The sequence below is a fragment of the Podarcis erhardii genome (genome assembly GCF_964252035.2).
Source record: "Podarcis erhardii genome assembly, chromosome: 2".
In the NCBI taxonomy this organism is placed as follows: Eukaryota; Metazoa; Chordata; class Lepidosauria; order Squamata; family Lacertidae; genus Podarcis; species Podarcis erhardii.
The window spans coordinates 41,950,425-41,970,314 of record NC_138498.1 but is presented as its reverse complement, the minus strand read 5'-3'; the positions used below and the strand labels follow the sequence as shown (position 1 = coordinate 41,970,314).

The 19,890-nt window shown below is 43.0% G+C and overlaps 1 protein-coding gene and 1 long non-coding RNA gene across 2 annotated transcripts in view; one reads left to right on the top strand and one right to left on the bottom strand.

Moving 5' to 3' along the window:
* The window catches only part of PIK3R6 (phosphoinositide-3-kinase regulatory subunit 6), a 36,572-nt gene that overhangs the window by 15,031 nt on the left and 1,651 nt on the right, over window positions 1-19,890 (bottom strand). Inside the window, exons 2-10 of the mRNA XM_081848677.1 lie at window positions 9,068-9,136; window positions 8,050-8,226; window positions 7,078-7,212; window positions 6,159-6,242; window positions 5,506-5,597; window positions 4,400-4,468; window positions 3,060-3,192; window positions 1,689-1,758; window positions 1,364-1,547 (exon numbers count right to left, since the gene is read on the bottom strand). Coding sequence (XP_081704803.1) covers window positions 1,364-1,547; window positions 1,689-1,758; window positions 3,060-3,192; window positions 4,400-4,468; window positions 5,506-5,597; window positions 6,159-6,242; window positions 7,078-7,090 — 645 coding nt within the window. The 5' untranslated portion in view covers window positions 7,091-7,212; window positions 8,050-8,226; window positions 9,068-9,136. The remainder of the gene's footprint in view (window positions 1-1,363; window positions 1,548-1,688; window positions 1,759-3,059; window positions 3,193-4,399; window positions 4,469-5,505; window positions 5,598-6,158; window positions 6,243-7,077; window positions 7,213-8,049; window positions 8,227-9,067; window positions 9,137-19,890) is intronic.
* On the top strand, window positions 4,377-6,856 carry LOC309334477. The gene is made up of 3 exons (XR_014153111.1): window positions 4,377-4,509; window positions 4,796-4,885; window positions 5,413-6,856. It is a non-coding gene; the product is annotated as an uncharacterized lncRNA (long non-coding RNA).

Sequence of the window (19,890 nt, the reverse complement as noted above, 5' to 3'; positions counted from 1 at the left end):
GGTAGACATGCAGCACCTGACAGCACTGCTAGCAGGTTTCTTAAAAGTATTCTTAAAACTTTGTTCGCTTCTAATATTTCTTATTAAAACTTGACCTTTTAAGACTTTGGGAGTAATTTCCTTCCTTCTGTTTCCTAAGCTTCCCTTCTCCCCAATCTGTACTCCAACAAATCTTGTTAAAATGCCAACAGACAATTCAATTTGGGATAAGTGTTTTATTTCTGGCTCAAGGAAGGCAATAAGTGCCAAAGGCAAGAGAAGAGACTTTCATAGAACAATCTCTCTATGTGTCTACTTAGACATAAGTCCCAATGAGTTCAATGGGGCTTTCTCCAATGTAAATGGTTGGACTGCAGCCTCTAAGTACTTTCTCATTGGCACAAAGTCCCAGTCAAGGAGCAAAAGATAGTCAAACAGCTTCAAATAAATGTTGGAGAGGATGTCAAGGAACTGGTACATCTGCCTGCATGTGGTGGTCATATCCTCTAGTAGAGGAAAATTTGGGAAAATATCTTAAACAAAATTAATAACATAACTAAAACAAAATACACTTAAGTCTCCAAGTACTTGAAATACTGTTTTCCAAAGGACTGATAGTCTACAACACATGAGAAAATGTTTTCATATTCCTCAGCAGCAGCAAGAGCAATAATTACAATCAGTGAAAATGTTTGGTGTATCTGTCAAGTTTGGTGTATTTGTCAAGGCTAGGGTTCAAATTCAGAGGCTTTGGGAACACTTATAAATGGACAAAGTCACCAAGAACATGGCAGTTGCTAGAGGGGATGCAGAGCCTGAAACATTCATTAAAAACTTGCAACATTCTATACAATTTGGAACCTATTTTTTGATATGTTTCCATGAGTTCAATTGGCCATACTCCCAGGTAACTTTAGAAATTCTAGAGATGGCTGTCTTGGTGGTGGTGGAACTAATCAGGTCTGTGGCTCAGCATTAACAAAGTTTCAGTCTGGACGTATAACTTTGCAAGAAGACTAACAAAACCCCAAGAATCAGCCACTTACCATAAGATTCATTTGCTTTCTTTCCATCAGTTAATGTACCCTTTTACATAGTGGGGGAATGGTGATCCGTTTGTTTTTTGTGTATATATGCCAGAGTGTACTGGATGGAGTGGTGTTCTTAAGCCCACAAGTTGTTTTGCTTAAATCTCTACCTTCTACAGTTTTCATCTGAAGCAACACTGAGTAACTTTTGCTCACACATCCACCCCCAGTATGAGAATAATAGTCTATGGAGTAACTGTATAATGGCAGCCCTCCAGATGGGAGGCAAGTGACTGGGAATGTCTGGTATTTCTGCTTATGGAATTTCATTTATTTCAATGAAATCTTTACAGTACCTGAAGAATGCTGTGCACATTCTTAACGTGACCATGTTCCTTCAGCACTGTTTGGAAGGCACGTTCTATCACACAGAGCATGCAGGACTTCATACACTGGGACATCTGAGCAGCCTTGATTTCATCAATGAGTGCCCGGCATACAGCTTCAGACAGCAGTTCTGGATCTACAAACATGAAAACCCTGGGGAATGAAGAGTTAACATATATAGAGACAGCCATACATTAGTGCAGATTATTTGTGTGTGTGTGTGTGTGTGTGTGTGTGTGTGTGTGTGTGTGATAAATATGTCACTTTAAGACAGGTGAGAGTCCCTATACTTACTTTTCCTGATAGGGGAATGAGTCGTTCTTGAGACTTTGCTCTGCAGAAACCATTCTTTGGTATAATGCTCCTAATGAGTAAAATAAGCATCTAAATAGCAGTCAAAGTTTATTTTTTTTTAAAAAAAAATATTTATTAACAGTTTTTATTTTAATTACAATACCAATAAACAATACAATATAACACATCTCTTAGCATAATTTTCTTAACTTTTTTGGACTCCCTCACATCTCCCGCTCCTGCATTCCTGACTATAAAATTTTATCCAGCAAATTTATCCCCTTGTTTCTATTCTTATTATTTAATTTTCCAATGTTGCATCTCTAATTTAGATGTCTTAAGAATTTAAATATAACCTTAAATTTCCAAAACTTTATCTTTTCTTAAATTTAGCTTATCTTCATATTTCACTTCATCTAGCTTAATGGTGCCAAGTTGTTTATACTCTGGCATCCTTCTTAACATTCATACAATTTACAATATTTTTGTAAATAAGTCTTGAATTTCTTCCAATCTTCTTCCACCGTATCTTCTCCCAGGTCTCTAAATAGCAGTCAAAGTTTAAAGGTCGATGGTTTGGTTCTGGTATAACTAACCACACCATTGATAATGCTGTCGTAACATTGGTTTGAAATGGAATCGAGTCCAAAAGTGAGACTACAAACTGCATGAATAGGTGGGGAAAGAAATCTTCAAGGAAGTCCCAAGCGAAAGGTGGAAAGGCAAATGCTTCTTTTCCAGAGTTTCTACATGCAATGAATAGATCATTTGCAATAGTCCACATATAATATAATTTATTGCATGGAAGTGTTACAAAAGTAACTAGAAATTTGGAACACTTGAAGTGGCTTTTTGCTATGGGCTCCTGGCTACGAAAAAGCTTTGGAGCATTCTACTTCATGAAGCTTATTTGGTACAATAACCTGAGAAAGTCAGGTAAATCCAATACATGAGATGCCACATCTCATAACTTGAACTTGGTACGATAAGAGAGCTGTAGTCATCCATTACTGAGCAATTAAAGTTGTTCATTAATAAGTTGGTTGCAGTATCTGAACGTAAGCCACACAAGGGCATTTTTACACATCCTTCAAGCAATGTTTGTTAAAAGAAATGTAGGTTGCCTTTCAGAAAGCAATGTTTCTGGCCCTGTGTTGGCTTATCAGTGTTAAGGAAAGTGTGAACCATGATAAGAGCATCCCACTTTGGTTGGTTTCCAGCAGGTCCCAACTGACAGAGGGATGAACACATCCTGCCATCCTAATTATGAGTGCTCTTCTGCTTTACCAATTCCCCCCCCACCTCCCCAATGGTCCTCAGGTCCAAGAAACAAACCAAAAGAAAGCAAAAAGAGTGTGGAATATTGCACACCTGGTATTGTCCGTTCCAGTTTTAGCTGCCGAGCATAATCCAGGCCAATGGTGCAGTACGGTTTGGGCAGAGTGAGTAACTTCTTGCAGAAATCGTACACTCTCTCATACAAATCATCAGGGATGCAAGGTGCCTGGAGCAGCAATGGGAGAACAAACTTCGGTGTAGAAATTATTTAAATATGAGAAGTACCCTGTAGCACTGGCTGACAATCACCAGCCCAATTCACCCCTGGTATCAGTGGAGTAATTCCCCTTGGAATAAGGCCTATTCGCATCTGCTGTTTGGTGGAATCTGGACTGAGCACTCCAACTATACTGAGAAGATGGTTCATCAAGATCCATATGTTTCCTTTTGCAGAGTAGCTGTACAAGGATAAATGCTTCTGTTACTTTATTTGCTTTATTTGGTGACCTCAGGGAATCTTGAATGATTACAAGGAGGCGGGGGGGGGGGAGAGAGAAAGCAGTGTCTGAGTCTAAGATAACCATATGTTTCCCTGTCGTTTTACTCTCCAGGGTATGAAAATGCAGCTATCCTGAGACGCCCACAGCTACTAAACATTTCTTCAAATAAAAATGTCTTTCACTGTCACTATTTCCTTATTGCAGACTTCCATTTTCAATAAAACTGTGGGTGTTTTCCGCTCCAGAATTTTCACTATGCTGCATTTTATGCTGGTATTTCACCATCTTTCCACAGGGAGCAAATGTAATTCTCCCAAGGTGTCTGCAAGCAAGGACAGCATCACTGCTAATGTATGTGCTTCACAAGAGATTAATACATGAATTATGCATCTTTTATGCATGCAGACATATGGTAAAGTTGGAGAACCTCTGGTTATAAACGGACCATTAATCACCTGCATTCCACCACAGAGATGTTGTTGAGTCGCGTTCTCCCCCTCTTACCATTGATTTTAACGAGACAGTTCTTTTTAAACTGGAGCAGCACAAGAAAACGTGGCCATCCATAAATGCATTTCACACTGTTGTCTGACACTCCGACACTATCCAGTGCTTACCCATTCCTACAGGGGAGAGGTGCTAGGGCTCAAATCTAACTAGAAGTCAGACCATTTTAGCTTAAACACTCTGCTCCTAAGCCCCAGAAGTATCAAAGTGGCGGTGTCTTCCCAGCAAGGAGGAAAAAACATGCTGCACATGCTTAGAGGTACCCTCTCTTGCACATTTCACACATTCCTAGAATTCAAAATAGAATCTCGAGTGGTATCCATGGAAACCTAAGAGCTGTTGGCCATAGTGCAGGCTGACACCTCACATCAACTCCCAGCATGGAATTCCTGTGCTATCACAACCACATGAATTTATAGTTCTCACCTTTATCAATGTGTACATCAGCGTGTGAAGCAAAGGGATGATGTACTGCCGATAGTTGAATCTTTCTGCCTAGAGAAAGCAAACAGTTACACTGAAGATTTTCCAAGAATGTGAAGCTGATTTTGGATCCTCTGCTGTCACAAAACCACATGAGGGAGGAGGGCTGGCAGCTAGAACAACAGAGCACTTGATAGCAGAGACAACTCTAGGTGGAACATTGCCATGGTACCAGCCAGACCTCAGCTGGACTGTGCGTTCAGTTAAAGTCTTACCCTTGACATGCTTAGGAGAGATTTGCGGGGGGGGGGGGGAGAGGGGGGGGAAGAGCTATGAATATAAAGCCTAGGTGGAAAGCTCGAAGCAGCTGTGACATCTTTGGTCACATGCATTTTGCAGGTTTTTAGAACACTACAAAATCCTGCAACATCTGCTTAGGGGGGAAAAATAGTAGAATGAGCATACACATCATGGATCTCCCAATGCTCTGTAAGTATACTATCTCCAGCCAACCTAAAGATCAGTTTTTCTGCAGGAAGAATGGCCTCTGATGAGAGAATAAGAAGGACCAGAAATGGCAGGAAGGTGCAGGATAAACAATAAGGAACACCAGGGCAGCTTGTTCCCTACAAACACTACAGAGATTGTGAATGATGTCAGAAGCAGGCTGCATGGTATATATATATATATATGTTTTAAGCAGAATGCAACTCAGCCTGCAACTGCATTAGAGTTTTGATCCTATGTATTGGAGAACCAGCAACACAGTGGAATATTCAGTGCTGGACAGATATGGCAAGCAGCTCTGGTCTTGGTTCCCGCTCCATTGAGAAGATGATGGGTGACATAGAATCAGGACAAGACATAGGAGAGGAAACTGTTTTGTTCCAGGCTCCGGCTACCCTGAATTTATGACTGAGCCAATGAGCCTTGATAGAGCATCTAATATTTGGAAGTGTCTGAAACCCTTCAATTTGAAGAGCAGCATATTAATTAAATCACATTTTTTTCCACAGCAATAAACCATAGATTCATATTCATGAGAAAGGCTACATGTGGACTGTGGAGACAACTCCCAGCCCTTTGTTTCCTTCTGTGGACATTCTCACCCTTTCCAGTTCTTTCACCAGAATTTTGATCAAGAGGGCTCCATTGCTGGGATTCCTGTCAATCTTCTTGTGCAAAGTCCATCTCAGCATCCCTGGAAGAAGGTGGACAGAGAACCAAAGTTAAAACAGCTATCAATGTTTCACTGGGTCAGGAATCAGAAAGAGACAAGAGCAGAATATTGCAAAGAAGTTAAGTGAGTTGCACTTATAGAAGAAGAGGAGTGGACAGGACTGAACCATAAACAAAAGCAGCTCTTCCCTCAAGGTTTCCACATATTATTTTATTTAATTATTTATTAGGTCATTCATTTGATTTCTTACTTGCCCTAAGGTCCCAGGGCAGGTTACAGCAGTTTGTACTTGGAAAACATATTCTTTATCACCAAGCTATGGCTCCTTCTCTCTACAATTGTTGCCAGTAAGGGAGAGTTTTACTGGTGACCTTATTTTCAACCCACACCCAGTCATATGCATCCATATGGGTAGGTATCTCAACAAGACCAGAAAACCCAGGAAATGCCAACACAGCTGGCCAAACCTAAAAAGTCATTTTCTTTTGCTCTCACTAGCCGTGGGAGAGGTGTTCTCAGACACACTACGAAACTCTTCAGTGCTCAGTGATGAGCTGGGGCACACAGGTCACTGGCTCTTACCTCTCTCGCTCTGGAAGGCTGGGTGGTGGCCATCAAGTTCACGAAGGAGGGCATGCACACTTCGGAGGAAGTCGGACTCAACCTCTTGACAAAGGAGAGAAACAGGGTGTGAGGAACAAGATAACTCAGCGTCTTCTTGTTATTTGTACTTAACAAACCAAATCCTTACCAACAAACGGGTAATGCTAGTGGTTTGCAATCAACACTGCAAGCTCCTTTTTGAGTAAATACATGATAGAGTAGCACAGGAATAATGGCCAGCAGATAATGGATGAGCTTTTCATGGATCAAAAGGTGCACGCACCCCTGCCTCCTTGTATACAACTAGTTACCACTGATGTTATAACAGCTTTGATGTTAACTCTCCCAAACAAGAGAGTGTAGATAGGCATTGCCTTTGGTTATTACCAGTGAAAAACTTGCTCCCATAATATATAATTCCCATCCCTTACCGCTCAGTAAATGCTTACACACAACTGATGAAGGGGGGGGGGGAATGTAATTTTTGTTATACTCCTACTGAAGGTGGGATCCTGGCACTGGTAGGGTAGCACAAGCTAATCAGGTCTATGTCTGCCTGTTGGAATAATAAATAATACAGCTTGCTTTACCCATGAGCTGCTGAAGTTCCCACTAGGTCTAACATTCCATCTGATGAAATGGGCTTACGCTACAATAAATCTGTTCAACTTGAAGCAGTCAAGAGCCTCTTTTTGTGTGTTTGCTGCATCAGACTAACACAGCTGCCCCTCCAAATTTTATTTCTTTCTTTCTCTCAACTGTGCAGTGGGGGAACTAGAGACATTCAACTTTTCTCACCTAAACACCTCATGTTCAGAGAGCAAGCAGAAGCCGATATGGCACTTTGAGATGCTTCTGTGAAGATGAGACTAATGATCATAACAGTAACAACAGTAACCTGGGTTATCCATGGTTGGGCGGATGGGATGTCACAGCAGGTGGTCGTGAAGTTATCTTTTCCAGCACTTCTGGGAGAACTGGGTGGCCAGAGGGTCCAGTTTCACTGAGCATGACCTAGTATCCTCTAGCACTTCTGCAAAAAACAACAACAACAACAAGATGGCGGTTGAGAGTGCTTGAATTCCATGTTTAATACCAGGGACCTGACACTGAAATGATAAGTAGCCGTGTTAGTGTGTTGCGGCAAAAACAAAAAAGAGACTTATGGCACCTTAATGCGTTTTGCTATTGTATCCACTTTTGTGGATTACGGCCCACTTATTTCACACTAAGCTTATTTTACCCCAAAATTTGTTGGTGTAAGGTGCACCAGGCTCCATGAAAACAGAGGGAAGGAGACAGTGTGGTTTTCACACTGTAGTTCCAACATTCAGTGTGCACCTCTTGTTCAGGAAGCAACAAGCTACATTATAGCATGCACCACTGGATGGTGTTCTCAGGAAAAGGGATCTAGAAGATGAGTGTTATAATTCACAATGGCACGGAGAATAGGTGGGTAAGCTGTGGCTCTCAAGATTTTTTGTTTGACTACAACTCCCATAAGCCCTGACCATTACCTATCCTAGCTGGGGCTGATGGGAGTTGTAGTCAACAACATCTGGCATGTCACAGGTTCCCCAGTACTGGCATAGAACTTGGAGAAATCGCTGCCATAAATTACTGGTATTGTGCATGCTGGATGAAGGGCGTGTGTGGTTGTTAAGGAAGTTGGCCAGACTCTTTCCAGAAGGAGATATATCCTCAGATCAACATATTTGTAGCATTTATATCTCATCTTCACCTCTCCCCCCCCCCCCAAGGCAACATAGGAAATCAATTTCTAGATGATTAGCATCAAGAAATATGCCCAGGACAAGGGCTTGGTCAGAATGTCAATAACTCTGCTAGAAATAAAGAAAGGTTCACTTACCCAGAATACTACAATGTCCTTGGCATCAGGCAGCAGCAAGACAGCAATTTCTACAACCACACCCAGGCTCTCCTGCTGGGATGCTGTCGGATTTCTTTGGAAGCTGCCAATCTCCGTCAAGTGGGAACACGCCCAAGACAAACTTGCTTTACCTGCCTCACCAGTACCAGCCTATACCTGCAAATATTTGAGAGAGAGGGAGAGAAAGAAAATCAGAAAAAGGAATGTATGGGCTCCTCTTTGTCCATAGTTCCCCATCGCCTATGACCACGTTTGTTTCACTTGCTGCAGATAAAGCCAGGGGAACAAGGACAGTTCTGTTAGTATTTACAGTTGCCCTGATAACATTATTCTCTTCAAAGTGATTTCCTAAGGCTTGAAAGGAAACTCTTTTTTCTGATTGTACTCTCTGCCAATTATAACACATTCTTCAGCAGCAGCCACAGGCATCCTGCTCAGGTGGGCTGGCCCAATGTTATTTGGTTTACCTGCATTCCGTTTCCTCTGTGTTCCAGCTCCCCTGTATATTCTGCCAAGATTCTTGGTGATATCCCAGGACCACTGGCCCATGCTGTTTAGTGCAAAGCCGAGATAGTAAAATGCCTTTATTGCTTGGTCATTGCACCACACTATATTGAGGTGGGCAGACAGTTGACTGGGGTGTCTGGTCATTTGCAGTAGATTGGCAAAGATTTCTGACTCCCAATTATTTAACAATGGCAGCAGCAAAAAGGTGCCTTCTTTGCCCTCTTAAATTAAGACTGCTGAAATTATGAAAGGTTGAGTAAACCAGAGTGGGCTTTCCCCCCCACAAAAGAACTGTGAGCTCATTTTGGTCCTGGAACTAGCTAACTAACTAGAATGTGCTCAGACGCACCCTGCTTTTTAAAATTCTAATTTTTCTGTCCTTTGCTCCTGGCTCAAGTTAGTACGTTGTGGGATTTTAGTAAAAAAACAACAACAGACTAGCTCCAAAAAGCCTGAAGTTTTCTCTATCCCTGCAGTAAATGATGCTCACCTTCTCTGAGGCTAGGCTGCCCTGCAGAGATTCCAGCAGTTGTGCTCCAGGACTCACTTCAAAGGGAACCTGAGGAGCAAAACCAGAGACACAACATTAGTTTCTCCTCCTCAGTAGCAGAACCAGAAGTGTAATCTTTGCAGCCTTTGAAACATGAGTAGAGTCACACCAGTAGTTGTTATGCTAGCCCCTGCTCCCTCTTGCATCCAAGTTCATATAGGAATGACTCACTTCAGGAACAAGCATAGGAGTAACAACTTCTAGAGCATGGGGATAGTCAGTGTGATGCTCTCTAGATGATGATAGACAACAGCCCACATTCATCATTCCTGACTATTGGCCACTCTGTCTGGAGCTGATGGGAACTGGAGTCCAACAACATTTGGAGGTTTCACCACTTTGGCTACTCTTGTTCTAGAGGGGTCGCTCATATTAATCTGTTGCAGCAAAAACAACAGTGTGTCTTGGGTCAACTTAAAGACTAACGGATTTATTGTGACATATGATGACATTAGATGGGATCTTCATCAGATGGATGAAGACATAGATAGGCTGTTGGGGTAACACACCACCAAAAAGCTGCCCACCAGGAGATAAAGTTGCATCACAACTCACTCACAAACCCAACTTTTCTTATCCAGATTTAGAAAAACAGCTCTTTGGAGTGCTTCACCAGATAATTAAACCCTTTAACCCCACCTGCAATTATACAAGCAACGCCAAGTTGTTGTTAAATTGGAATTTCTGAACCAATAGAGAATAGTATTCTTTTGGAATTATATCAAACAGCCCATGGATCCATCAAGCCCAGTACGGTCAATACTGACTGGAAGTGGCCCGCCACGGTTTCAGACAGGGGTATTTCCACACAAGGGATTGAACTTGGGACTTTTTCCATGTTAATCATTTCATGTCCCACTAAGCCACAGACTGCCCATTCCCATTTTCCATTCAATTATCCAATTCCATTTAAGAATTCAGTTCATTAAAATTATTACTGGACTACTTATGCATAATACTGAATAGGTTTGAAAAATAAAACCCTTTTGCAGAATTGGCTGATCACTTTTGACCATTGATGTATGTTCAAAGCAGTTCTCCCCTATTTGTACCGTCAACACCTACTAGCCTGAAGCTTTCTCTCCCATCAGAGATGGTCAGCATCAGTCATTACTGTGGAGTGACACAGTCATTCATAGAAGCAGCCCCAAGGGGCCTATGCCACTTTGCCATTTCCGCCGTTCTATTTTTAAGACCCTGTTCAGGCAGAAGTGATTACAGACAGCCTAGCTTCCTCTTCACACCTTCCCTTCAGTGACGGCTGAGCTTAAAAGAACCCCAACCCACAAGGCTCTCATGCTGTCACAACAAAGAGTCACGCTAACCTGCCTCAGATTTTTCATATTCTCCATCAGGCCTGAATAGTGCTGTCAAAGAGCAAGCAATGAAGCAACGAGGAGAGCATTTCCCAGCATTCCCTGGGAACTATGTGTTGTGAGGGAAGCCATATTGGACCCTGTTTTCTCTCTCTCTCTCTCTCTCTCTCTCTCTCTCTCTCTCTCTCTCTGTGTGTGTGTGTGTGTATATATATATATATGGGACGTGGGTGGCGCTATGGGTTAAACCACAGAGCCTAGGGCTTGCCGATCAGAAGGTCGGCGGTTCAAATCTCCGTGACAGGGTGAGCTCCCGTTGCTCAGTCCCTGCTCCTGCCAACCTAGCAGTTCGAAAGCACGTCAAAGTGCAAGTAGATAAATAGGTACCGCTCCGGCAGGAAGGTAAACGGCGTTTCCGTGCACTGCTCTGGTTCGCCAGAAACGGCTTGGTCCTGCTGGCCACATGACCCGGAAGCTGTATGCCGGCTCCCTTGGCCAACAAAGCGAGATGAGCGTCGCAACCCCAGAGTCAGTCACGACTGGACCTAATGGTCAGGGGTCCCTTTACCTTTACATATATATATATACACCTCTGATAATGAAGAATGTTATAGAAGTCCCTGTGGGCCTCTAGATGTTGGACTGCAACACCCAGCTTCCCCAACCATTTGGTTGGCTAGAGCTGATGGGAACAGCAGTCCAACAATAATCAGTTTCTTCAACCCCAGTGCCAGATTTATACACAAGTTAAGTAAACTACAGTTTAGGGTCTCAGATCGTGGCGGGCAGGGCTCTAAATACACCAATTTAAAGTTTTACATAACTGATCAAAAATAAATGAAATGGGATGTAGACTCTAAAGCAGATTTTATCATTCCGGTATGACAAAAATGTACTTAATGGCCACACAATTATTTGTTGCCCTTTGTTTATAAATCTGTGCAGCATGAACTACAATATAGTTTTTATATACGCTAAGTAAGAAATCACAATGTATTTTAATGTAAAGGTATTTCATGCACAAGTTGTCTTATTGCAAGATATATGTTTCTATTAGATTGTCAGTTGTATGCTTGCCTACATATGGGAATATATGCAAATACAGTGGTACCTCTGGTTATGTACTCTTAACCTGAAGCACCACTTTAGCTAATGGGGCCTCCCACTGCTGCTGTGCTGCCAGAGCACGATTTCTGTTCTCATCCTGAAGCAAAGTTCTTAACCCGAGGTACTATTTCTGGGTTAGCGGAGTCTGTAACCCGAAGCGTATGTAGCCCAAGGTACTACTGTATAAAAGCTTCTTATTTATGTTTTCATTGTTCTTCCGCTTATAATAATACACATTTTGGGGTAATGCTGTGGGGTTTCTTAAACTCCACTTTCTTATGGCCTCAGCACATCTTAATCCAGCCCTGCCCATTACACCACTTACTACAATTGACCTGCTTTTTCGAGACAAACATCTGTGATGCACCACTGTCACAGTAAGAAGAAAAGGGCTCAAGTCATTCTTTTCAGGAGGCACAGAGAAGCCATTTTAGTGGCATGAATACATCAGCATAGCACACAGCTAGCTGACAATTTCAGCCACAATTAGCTCTCGCACAATTCTTTTAAAGGAAGAACAGCCCACTGAAAAGCAGACATTTCTATTTGCCACGGTCTGCACCTGAACGTTGCCACCTGAAGAGTTCAAAGATAAGGAACACAGTGTGAGACCGTAGGAAAGTGATCCCTTGTGTGGGTCAGAACAGAACTTCATTGGAATATACTGTCTTTGTAACATGAGGCTGAAGTTGCTTTTTGCAGTTAAGGTGCATCTCACAAACAAACAAGGCTCCTAAGTAAGGGACCATTCCTTGAAATAAGGATCGGGTGACAAGCCTATCTGCTACAGTACACATCCATTACAAAACAAAGGGGTGGAGGAATATGCAGAGCTTCACTACTGTTAAACAAACCCCTAAGTTAGGCATATTTATTCCTAATAATAATACAGTAGAAGAATAAAGAACTTCAACAAAACAAAAATAGGATGTGTGCTCATGAAAGCATAAGGCAACAGGAACTGATTCCCAGCTCTTTCCCTAAAGCTCAGCATATTTCACAGAAATAGATTATGGGAGGGCAAAAAGCAATGAGAGATACCTAAGTTCAAACTATCTTCCAAACATTCCGAGAAAAAGAAACTTGGTCCTGTAAAGTTTGTCGTTTAGAAATGAATAGGAGGGATTGGGAAATCAGAAATCTCTGGATTATTGTGTTTTAATTTGGAATGAGGGGAGACAGCTCTAAGGGCCTGTAGTTGCATAATCCACCTATGAATGGGTGGAAGTGTTAATGAATAAGCAAACTTAACAATTCCTATTTGCTTTACCTATTGCCATATTAATAGCTGATTGCCTCCAATAAGGAATATCCTTTAGACGGATATGTCTATGCATCTGTGCATGCACACACGTGGGGAGGAAGACAATGTAATGCTAAGTTCAACTCCCTTAGCAGTGTACTAGCTACGCTAGTGGAATGGGTTGTGCAAGAAAAGGCACAGGAATCCAGCCTGGTTCTCATGGCTGGTTGCTCAACAGATCTCTGTAGCCCTGATACTTTCTGTTGTACAACCAGCTTCTGCTAGCACAACATTTGCTCTGGATTTCATGCTTGTACCTAGAGCTGCAGCCCTCATAATAAAGCCCCCTGCCCTTCCAAATGACAGAAAGTTACTGTTGTATCTTTGTACTGAGATACCTTTGTCCCTGCTAAACTGTCTGAAGGCTTTGCTGTCTTGCTGTGCTAATCAACTGGTTTTCTTAAAAGACCATAGAGATGCTATTGTGGAAAAGTTGGATCCTGCTACATCGCTAGCAGGTTTTACTGTCGATGAACTGGATTGGGGCTGATTGTAGAAATGCACTGAGGTGGTTATGGGAGGCTGGCCAGTGACTGATATGAAACATCAGGAACATCGCCATGCACACAAAAGACATATCCAACCCAAAGGTGCTTACAACTCCACTCTCCACACCACCATTTTGATGCTCCTTAGCATACGTTGTTTGAATAGGCTTCACAACAATCCTGCAAGGAAGGCCAGAATTACAACTTCAGAATAAATCCAAGCAAATACATGTCCTTCTAAGTGCCCAACGGAATGCATTATGCTATAGAGGCATGAAGACAGCGTAGGAAACTCTACAACAGTTGCCCCCAAATAAAGTGATAATTGTTTTGACAGATAATTGTGGGAGCTTAGCCTTTGTCAGCTAACCATAAATCCCGGTGTAGAAGAGGATGTGGTCTCTATCATCCATGAAATCAAGACAGGCTGGCCACAGAATGGCTTGCTATGACTATATTACCAGCACTATGTAGGCCTTCACTATGCAGCCAGGAACGTTTAGCAACCTTTGCTGTGCTGATGTATACTTACAAATTTTCCTTTGCCCTGAGGGAGTGGCTCATGGTTTGTTCCAATATTCAGTACAGAAATGTGCATTTTCAGTTAGATTGTGTATGTTAATGTAATGTGCATTTGAAAGATGAGGTTCTAGGAAAGTGCAAATGTGTGGCTTCAATTATGTTATCCTGCCTCCAGAAACAGATGTAGAAAATACATGGCATTCTCATGTTTCTTATGTTCACTCATTATTATTGCAATTTGCACATGCAATGAGTAGATGAGGCTTCACACTCCATGGTGAAGCATTTTTATCTATGTCTGAACCAGAATAGCACAAAATTCTGGAGGTTCAAACTAATTCTTAAAGGTTGACTGAGAGAGAGAAATGAAAGTAGGCATCCGTTTAGCAGGGGTCAGCAAACTTTTTCAGCAGGGGGCCGGTCCACTGTCCCTCAGACCTTGTGTGGGGCCAGACTATATTTTTTTTGGGGGGGGGGGGAATGAACAAATTCCTATGCCCCACAAATAACCCAGAGATGCATTTTAAATAAAAGCACACATTCTACTCATGTAAAAACACCAGGCAGGCCCCACAAATAACCCAGAGTTGCATTTTAAATAAAAGGACACATTCTACTTATCTAAAAACACGCTGATTCCCAGACCGTCCGTGGGCCAGATTTAGAAGGCGATTGGGCTGGATCCGGACCCTGGGCCTTAGTTTGCCTACCCATGCTTTACTGGGTGGCAGTGGGGTTCCTATTCTCATTCTGAAGGTGACTCCTTGGAGAGCTACTGATATTTCTAATAGGCAACTATGCAGCCTGCCTCACAGGCTTGTTGTACGATCTGTTTGAATAAGGTATTCTAAGTAGTACCAAAACAGTGACAGGAAAGTCTTGGGCATGGGTGCATCTGTGACACCCGCTGGGGTTCCTGACATTCAATGCAAAGCATCGCTGAGTCTCTCCCAGCCATTTCAGTGTATTCAGAAGCTCAGCTTGTGGGCATGGCGGGTAGCAAAACCTGCAGGCCATTTTGAAAGATCCAAGCAGTCTCCCAGTATTTCGATGGTCGTTTGGGAATTCAGTTGATGCAGCAGGCAGCAAAGCCTGTAGGGAATTCCTCAGGAATACAGGAATACAGCGATATTCTCAAGGCCCCCCCTCACTCAGAATGGCAACTCTTGAAAAAGCTTTATTCTGAGGCCTGTGGATGAGGGTGCCGGATTCCAGCTCCTTTCTAATGCATTTCAATGGCCATTTGTAAAACTTAGCTGATTTTTATGTGGATGAATAAGCAACAGGTAATGGTACAATTTTGCAATTTACGCCAGTGCATTTCAATTGCTCTTCAGTAGTGCAATGTTCTTCTGTACACTCTCTGTAGACTGCCTAAAGACCAATAGGAACCATCCAAACAACCCTTCTTTTAATACATTCTAACTGCCACCTTAACTTTTCACATATTTCTATGGCAATACATTCAGATGGCTCTGCTCAGCGATAGTTATGCAAGTCTTCACTGTCCATAGAGCTCTTCGGTGAATTTGGAATTCATGAAAGTAACATTTCAAGTTCATATTTGTTACCACTTACTGTGATGGTTAGAGTGGTTTAAAAAATCAATCAATCAATAGTTGAATGGCTATATTGCCAAACCAGAATGAACTTCAGTGGCAGGGATGATGTTAAGGGGTGGCTGAGCCTCATTCAGCATGGCCCATGGTCAGGGATGATGGGAAGTGTGCTCCTACAACATCTGGAGAGCCACAGGTTTCCCATCTCTGAACTCAGGAAGGGATCGGTTCTTTTCTCACCATCTTAGAACAGCTCTACCCATTACAGTTGCTGAAAGAAACATACGTTAAGCACTGAGTTTCCGGCAGCACTCTTGCAATGTGTGAACATCATAAGCAACTGACAAATGGTAATATTCAAACAATCAGCGCCACAAGTGTTACTGTGGTTTTTGTGTATCTTTAGACATTAATATGTCTGGGAACATGTATTTGGGAAAACTACGGTAACTTACCCAGTGCACATACACTAGATCTGCACATATTTATGTGCACAGGAGGTGTTTAATGTCAGAAATAGTGCTCCTCACATCCATTGTAATGTACAGTATTGAGTTGCTTTTATTTCATTTTTGAAGACTGCATTTCTAAAAAGAAATTTGGGTTAAACTTAACTGATTTTACAATGCTCAGCTAAGGGACTCTGCAATTGGATGAGCTCTTGCAGATGGTCTGTGCTAAATGCATTAGGAGACAAGTGTCGCCAGTCCCTGCTTCACTGTTGCGACATACACATATTTTATAATATCAAAGTATATCCAACACAACAACTGTTACAAACAAGAGGCAAAAGGAGAGTTGTTGTTCTTTAATCAACCTTTTAAAAAGGTACACTCTGGCTGTACAAGATCAAAAAGTTCCAAAGTACATCTGTAACTAGATACAAAAAAATACTTTTATCTAAAAGCTCACTCTAATCACAATGAAAGCTGCCCAACTAGCAACATTAAAACCCTCCAGGCTGTAAGGGAGTTTGTTTCTCAGGTAATTTTCCCTTGTTCCCAGGACCCAGTTCCCTGCAACAATAGTACATGTAACAGTAATCTAAAATACCAGAGCAGGTGAACCTTATATGGTTCAAAATCCAGTGGCAGAACAGGTTATAATGGCTGACATAATATTTATTAGGAAACCAGAACAAAGCATAATTCCTGGCTGTAGGAAAAGAAGCAAAATCAGTACACTACACTACTAATTCTGCCTTGTGCTTTCTCTTTCCTGTGATGACATTAATAAGGACAAGGCAGAAATACATGCTTATGCTATCTGTTTCATGTAGCCCAAAGCCAATTTCCATGCCAGGAGCCAACAAAGAAGAGAAGAAGAAGAGTTTGGATTTGATATCCCGCTTTATCACTACCCGAAGGAGTCTCAAAGCGGCCAACATTCTCCTTTCCCTTCCTCCCCCACAACAAACACTCTGTGAGGTGAGTGGGGCTGAGAGGCTTCAGAGAAGTGTGACTAGCCCAAGGTCACCCAGCAGCTACATGTGGAGGAGTAGAGACACGAACCCGGTTCACCAGATTACAAGTCTACTGCTCTTAACCACTACACCACACTGGCTCTCTACTTTGCTAGCATTATTGTTAAAGATTATTCAAGTAACATATGTGAAGCACTTGAAAGGCTCCAAAGGCACCATTTAAATCACGGGTGTCAAACACAAGGCCCACGGGCCGAATCCGGCCTGCCAGACCTCATTATGTGGCCTGTGTAGCCGCCGCCGGCCGCCAGCCTTCACCTTTTATTCTCGCTTCTTTTTTTGACACAAGAAAGCCGCCTCTTCAGCGCATGCGCAGCAGCCTACAAGCCAGAGAACATCTGCCCTCTAGCGGCGCTGGCCGTTCTACACAGGAAACCTCCACTTTACATGTCCTTTACATAGTCCTACAGATACAACCGGCCCTTTGAGGGTGACCAAACTGCTGATGCGGCCCCCGATGAATTTGAGTTTGACACCCATGATTTAAATGCTTCATATCCTTTTTAAGTACTGAAAAATAAGTCAGGAACTATTTAGGAACAAAGAAATCTACCCCATATCAAATCAGACCATTGCTCCATCTAGTGTCATATTGCCTGGATAAATCTCTCTCTTGTGTGCCAAACAAGAGCCTTTTAACTTAGAGCTGCCAATAACTTAACCTGGGACATATGTTCTCCGCCTAAGCTAGGGCCCTTCCCTATGGCAGGGTTCCCCAAAATTGGGTCTTCAGCTACTGTTGGACTACAACTCCCATCATCCCTAGCTAGCAGGACCCGTGGCCAGGGATGATGGGACTTGTAGTCCAAAACAGCTGGAGAGTAGAGACCCAAGCAGGGCCATCTTTACCTGGGGGTGCAAGGGGTGTGACATAAGCATAATAAAAGTTAATTTGGGGGCTAAATTTGGGGGCGCTGGGTGGATCTTTGCACCCCTGCAGCACATATGCTAAAGACAGTGCTGCGTCCAAGTCTGGGAAACCCTGCCCTAGGTCTACTCCTCCAGGGGTTGTGGACTACAACTCCCATCAGCCAGTTTGGTCAGGGATGGCGAGAGAGCTGCAGTCCAAAGCATATGGAGGACACCATAATAGATAATAGAATCATATAGTTGGAAGGGACCACGAGGGTAATTTAGTCCAACCCCCTGCAATGCAGGAATCTTTTCCCCAATGCAGGGCCCTGCCTTAGGACCACATGCCACATTTGAAGCACAATGGTTCATTGTAGGACTGCCAAAAGCTAGTGTCAGTCTGCTGCCAGTTCCTCCCTCGCTCTCTTGAGCTGAGCAGGCAAACTAGAGTGACATAAGACATGCTGTGAAGCTAGGGTGGGGTGCGGGGGTGGCGGGTGGCAAGGAGTGAGGCAGTATCTGAACAGAACCAGTAAACAGCCTATTGGGCCCTGAAGCTGCTCAATCTGCAGCTGACTGACAGCCGGAACCTATGAACCTTTAAATAAGAGATGAAAGAGGTCCCACTGGGAGCTGGCAGGAAGCAGCAGATCCATTCCCAGGTGGGTGAGGAGGCATCAAGGGAGCAGCAAGTTCTAATACTAGGAGCATTGGCGTTTTAAGAAATTTCCTTCTTCGTGGAACTTTCAAAGAGATGTAAGGCCAACTCTCTGTCTGCGAAACAGGCTTTTCAAGGACTCTTTCTTATAGCCGAAGGAGGATGTGCAGACCAGTTCCTGGATGTTAATGATTCTTTGGAGAGTTCCTCCAGCACGTCATATTTAATTACTTTTTGGAAAAAGAAAATGGCCCTCAGGAAGCAACAGCCTGTTAAACTTTAGCATCTCCCCTCCCATTTCCACCGGTGGTTTCAGAAAAACAACCTGGGGGTGAGGTGGGGCGGGGGCGGGAAATTCCTACACTTGTTGCCAAATTTGTTCATCGAAAAAGCAGACACTAAGTGAGACAGCACATGAAAAAATATGATAAAGGAGCCAAGCCACACATTCCATCTCTCACCACATGCTATAGATGGCTCTCGTTCAGTCCCGTTGTCCTGTGTAAGGAACCTGCAGTTGCTAGATATCATGTGTTGATCTCCCAGAGCCCTTTTTGTACTGAAATTATCCATGTGGAAAGCATGCCTTGTACATCAGTACATCTTGGAGACTGGCTGCTCTCATGCGCTGAATCGGATCCTAACAGAAAGGGCTTTAGGATACTCCCATTTATCTTGCACTACTGCGCTTCCTCTAGATCAGGCATGTCCAAAGTCTGTTTTGGGGTCCTAATTCGGCCCGCCAATTGATTTAATCTGGCCCCCGTGGCAGTATATGTCCTGAGGTAAAATCCTTAAAAAAAAGCTCAGCAACTTCAAGCCTAAAAGCTTCAATCCTAAAAAACCTCAACAAGTTGGGGGTAAGATTGTAAAACAAAGCTCAACAACTTTGGCTGGCCCACACGTACGTTCACCCCTGCTCTAGATCATGTGGAAGGCTGTGGAGCCAACCATAATCACAACCACATCACGCACATTTAATGCACATGATTTCCTACCACAGAACCCTAGAAACTGTAGTTTACCCCTCACAGAGCTACAATTGCTAGCACCCTAAACAAACTACAGTTCCCAGGATTGTGTGGGTGTGCCTTAAATATGCACATGTGAATCAGCGGTCACAGATCAAGTACCAGAGACAGATTTTTGTTATACCGCCTCCAACACCAGGCTGTTGGAAGGACTCTATTCACACATTCACCTGCAAAGAATCAAGGGCTGCCCAATCAAGTGATGGATGTGCATTTGCAAACAGGCCCATAATATATTATAAATAGCATTGAGCCAGGAGGACGAGCAGCTGCCAATCTGTGCATGGCTGCAAGAGGGCAACATTCCAACAAAATGTGCTTAGAGGGGGGAAAAACCTCCTTGTAACACAAGACAGGGTTTGCGCAAGTATTCGAGGAGTGCTTGTTCCCAAAAGGCATCTGCGAACTTCCCCACGCCTCTGTTCCAGATTGTGCCTCTCCCAC